General features: G+C 30.2%; 1 protein-coding gene across 1 annotated transcript, besides 3 other annotated features; it reads right to left on the bottom strand.

Moving 5' to 3' along the window:
* Positions 1-1231: 1231 nt before the first annotated feature.
* TVAGG3_0138240 (uncharacterized protein) lies at positions 1232-1570 on the bottom strand (the record flags this gene model as incomplete). Its single annotated transcript, XM_051224191.1, has 1 exon — positions 1232-1570. One exon carries the CDS (start codon positions 1568-1570, stop codon positions 1232-1234), a length of 339 nt encoding a protein of 112 aa, XP_051109177.1.
* Positions 1571-2770: 1200 nt separating this feature from the next.
* Positions 2771-2808: a mobile genetic element.
* Positions 2771-2808: a terminal%2Cinverted (terminal inverted repeat of Banshee-A3 transposon ID:TVAGG3_0138230).
* Positions 2809-3409: 601 nt separating this feature from the next.
* Positions 3410-4273: a mobile genetic element.

Below are 4273 nucleotides of genomic sequence, written 5' to 3'. Positions count from 1 at the left end.
AAGCTAGACAGTTTTTAACCTGTATAATAAAAATGTATCATATATCTTTTTGGAAAATAAAAACAAATTTTTATTTATTCAATATTATATAAAAAGGTGTTGATATTGCAGGTTTTTCAGTATGTTTTCCATCCCAATAAAACTCAATATTAATCGATATATCTGAAAAATACGAGGTGTCAAAGTGGTGAATTTCACCTCACTTCGTTTTGCTCCATTAAATTGACTCAATTTCATCCCTTTGCTGAGAATTTTTGTATTTGGAGGATAATAATCTAAATAATTCGAAATATTTGTTACAATAACTATCAGTGCTTGATTTAATGTTTGAATTTGATTGCTTCAAATTGCGCAATTTTAAGTAATTCGGCGTCAGATGTTAATTTTTTGCAAGAAGAATTAAATATATATGTGGGATTTGGTATTGCGTTTGATGTTTTGTTTGTTAATTCGTTGGATAAGGCTTTATCTGGGTTCCACGGATGAATACCATACTGATGCATTGACTTAATCACAAGCATCAATTAAAATTCTTACAATTTTTAACCTTGGTTTTTGGGGTATTTGATAAATTATCTTGCTCATATGTGTAAAGCGGAACATATTTTAACCTGTTATTCTTTGATCTCAAAGATGCTGCACATCCTACATCAAATAAACTGGAGAACTACTGTGCAGTAAGCTGGAAATGTCAAGAGTTCAATTCTGAAGAGACTCAAAAGTTTGCAAGTAAAATAACTTACTCGGCTGATATGATTATCACCGAATACGATATTATGCTGAGCTGCTGATGAAGCATCAAGACTTGAGCGATATCTCTGGATTTCGATAATAAAGTTAAATTAAAGATATCCCATATCTTCTTTGTCATCCATCCATAAGATTGTCCTGTAAGGAATGCTCTCACGGAGCGGAGTTCCTGTGAACAATTTTATATTCCTGGAACAATAATAAATGGTTTCATCCGGTATCCTTCAGAATTATATGGGAAGATACTAGTAACAAGCACAAATTCATGCTCTTCTTTGGTTAAAGGAGGGTTGCTTTCAGTGCAGATAACTTTGTAACGCTTTGATGAAGCAGAGATGTTTCATAAATACTCCACTTATTCCATGGATCAATTCCTGCCGTATACTGAAATTAATGTAAGAAGTTAGCAACTGTTGCTGTGTTACAGTACTTTGCTCGTTTTTCCTCATTTTCTTTTGAGCTTTTGATCTCAATGTTGAGATCAGAGCAAACTCTGTTTAACCATGATCTTGAGGGGAGATATACTTCTAGCGAAGTAAACAATTCTTTTTCCTCTTGTTGGAAATTCGTCTGGATGAACAAGGCCAGCTAGATATAAAGCTCTGCTGTATCTATACTCCAGTAATTCGTAGGCAATCTGATAAGCTTCGATTACCTTTTCACATGCAAGACCTTTTGCTCTTTGATTGATTTCACCATAAAAATCAAGTAATTCGACCTCTGAAAGATACGATGGTTCTCCACCATTACATGTGGTTGTCCATACATTTTCCGCAATTGTATGTCGCAACTCTGCAGTTATTGAATCATCGCGTTCCATGTGAAATTCATCTTTGTTATCAGTGTAGCACTTTTTGTTTAGTCTTCTTTTGAAGATTTTACGTTGAATACGAGACAAAACTGCTTTTTCTCAATGAAGTTTACATTTGGCTTTAATGTAATTAAGACTTTTCATGTCACTTTTTGTAAAGTTCATTTTCGGTACGGAACAAATGCATATATTAATGCATTAATTCTAAATGTAATAAATTTTGTATCTTTGAAAATTTCAAAGTTAAAAAAAATTGGACTAATATTATTCGTCTTCAAATGTACTATGCAAATTAAAGTTTTTGGGCTATGGATTCTGTGGGATAAGATTATTGAAATTTTGGATGTTCCTCGAATTGGCCAGAGATTCGAGTGTCAATGCCTTGTTCCATAACATAGTAATTGTGTTTGTGACTGAGCATATTTTTTTCTAAAATATAGAGATTAAAATTGTAAAAATCTTCATTTAAGGAGTTCCTGTTAAATGATTGTGACTTGATTATATTTGTGTCGTTTTTGGTAGTCTCTTTATTCGATTTTGATGAATTTATGTTCGAAATTCGGTATTTAACTAATAAGATTCAGAGTAAAACACTGGAAATCGGATATTCTCTATGCCAATGAACTGGACAATCTGTGTGTTTGGGAGGTGAAATTCCAAATTTTTTTGAAATCCCGAAAATGAAGATCAACCCTTTATTTTTGATTAAGATATTTTACAATTTCAGATTTTTTTGAATACTTTTGATTCGGTTTTGTTAAAAGCATATCAGCTAACTTGTTTTAAAAATCACATATTTTTATGTGGTAAGACGAAATGATGGAAGTGAGGCATATCTCAATATTTTCACCAGATCTTCAGGCATTTAGCATGGATATATAATTGTTATCATGATTTGTATTTAGTAATATTATTTAATCCAACTTATCAAAGCTAAACAAGATAAGAAATGCGTTTTAATTTTTTTTTCAAACAAAATTGAACAAAAAATACACTTAGAAGATATATTTCTTTAAGTTATTTATAGTAATGGAAATAATATGGTATATCTATCATTAACATATAAGCAGATCATACCTCTCTTGTGCCATGCAATTATGAATTAAGAATTTTGTAAATTCAACTGTATATAATAATCTTTTAATTGAAAAACATCATCAGACCAAGAGATGTTAATCATGTGCATCTAATATAATTGTTTTTGTCTAGTGTTGAAAACAGAAATTCATCAAAAGTGACACCTCAGAAAAGCTATAATATTGAATTTTTGGAACTTTTGATAGAGCACGTTTTTAAATATTAATTAAAGTAAATGTATATTTCGTAAAGATTCTTTTTAATAAAAAATAAAATTTTGAAGAAGAACACAAAATCTTCTGAAAAATAATATCACATAAACTCATATTATTTTCTAATATATAACTATTTTATATAAAAATCAAATTCAATGATCTTAAAAGCGAAGGATAAACCTCAAAATTTACGAATATAATGAGTGGGAATATAATGCTTATCTATCATAAAACCATATGAAATATCAATTTTTGCTTTACGCCTAATTTTTGACGACAATTAGCAAAAAATGTTAAATGTTAACACTCAGTCCATTTGAATATGAAAAATAAAATTGACTTTGATTAAATGTTTTTATTTATCATGCAATTCTTCTTGCGACCAAAGATTTGAATAAAATTTCAAAAAATAAGATAGCTTAAAAATAATATACGGTAGTGTTTACTAATAGATGAATAGTATATAAATTCTATTAAAATGGATTTGATCCAAAAAGATATATAAAATTTGATCATAAATAAAATTGTTTAGAAGTCATTTAAAATGATGTAATTATTCAAATTTTGCTAAAACCCATTCCTCTTTGATATATAACTCCCATTTTTGCATTTCTGGCTCGTACCAAAATTTTGAAACTTCGAATAATTCGTTAGGAGTGTAATTACTATTCGTTTTTGGATTAATATCGAGAGATAAATGTGGTGTATTGTTGTATTTTTCAATGAACTGCTGAACTGAGTCCTTGATTTGTTGAATATCATCCAACTCGTCTGGCAAAAACTTTTCTAAGCTTGGCCACAGGCGCTCCACCTTGCCGTTCTGTCTTGGCATATACGGCAAGGTGTGCTTCCAAACTATTCCGTTTTCCTGCATAACCTGGCCGAATTCACCGCGGTTTTCACCGCCGTTATCGGTCCAGATGCAGTAAGGGATAAACTCCTCTAAAAGTTTTCTTAAAATATTCGCTGTTGAGTTGGAAGACTTGTTTTTCAATAATTTAGTTTTGAGAACTTTACGTGTCATATCATTCAATATGGCAAAGAATGGAAAAGAAACATTACCGTGAAGGTAATGAATATCGCAGTGCCATATCAAATTCTTTGATATGGCACGATATTTGGTAGGTGGATCTGCTGGTTTGTAATCTCTTTTTGAAGATAAACCTGATTCCATCATAAATTTTTCCACTTGATGAGGCTTTATTTTTTGTAAATTGTCAAAAATTTGATCTTTTGTCAAATCTTCTATATTTTCAAATTCTTTTGCAATTTCTTCTTTTTCTTTCTCACAATCGGGATTTTGAACAATATTTTGAAACCTTTTAATCAATAAATAAGTTTTTGAAATTCCTCCTTTATATTGTGAAACACAAGAATTAATTAATTGTTTTTGTTCAAATGTTGGTGATTTGGTTTTCTG

The sequence above is a fragment of the Trichomonas vaginalis genome, chromosome IV (assembly GCF_026262505.1).
Source record: "Trichomonas vaginalis G3 chromosome IV, whole genome shotgun sequence".
Lineage (NCBI taxonomy): Eukaryota > Parabasalia > Trichomonadida > Trichomonadidae > Trichomonas > Trichomonas vaginalis.
Note: the sequence above shows the minus strand (reverse complement) of the source record. Positions and strands in the feature narration are given on the sequence as shown.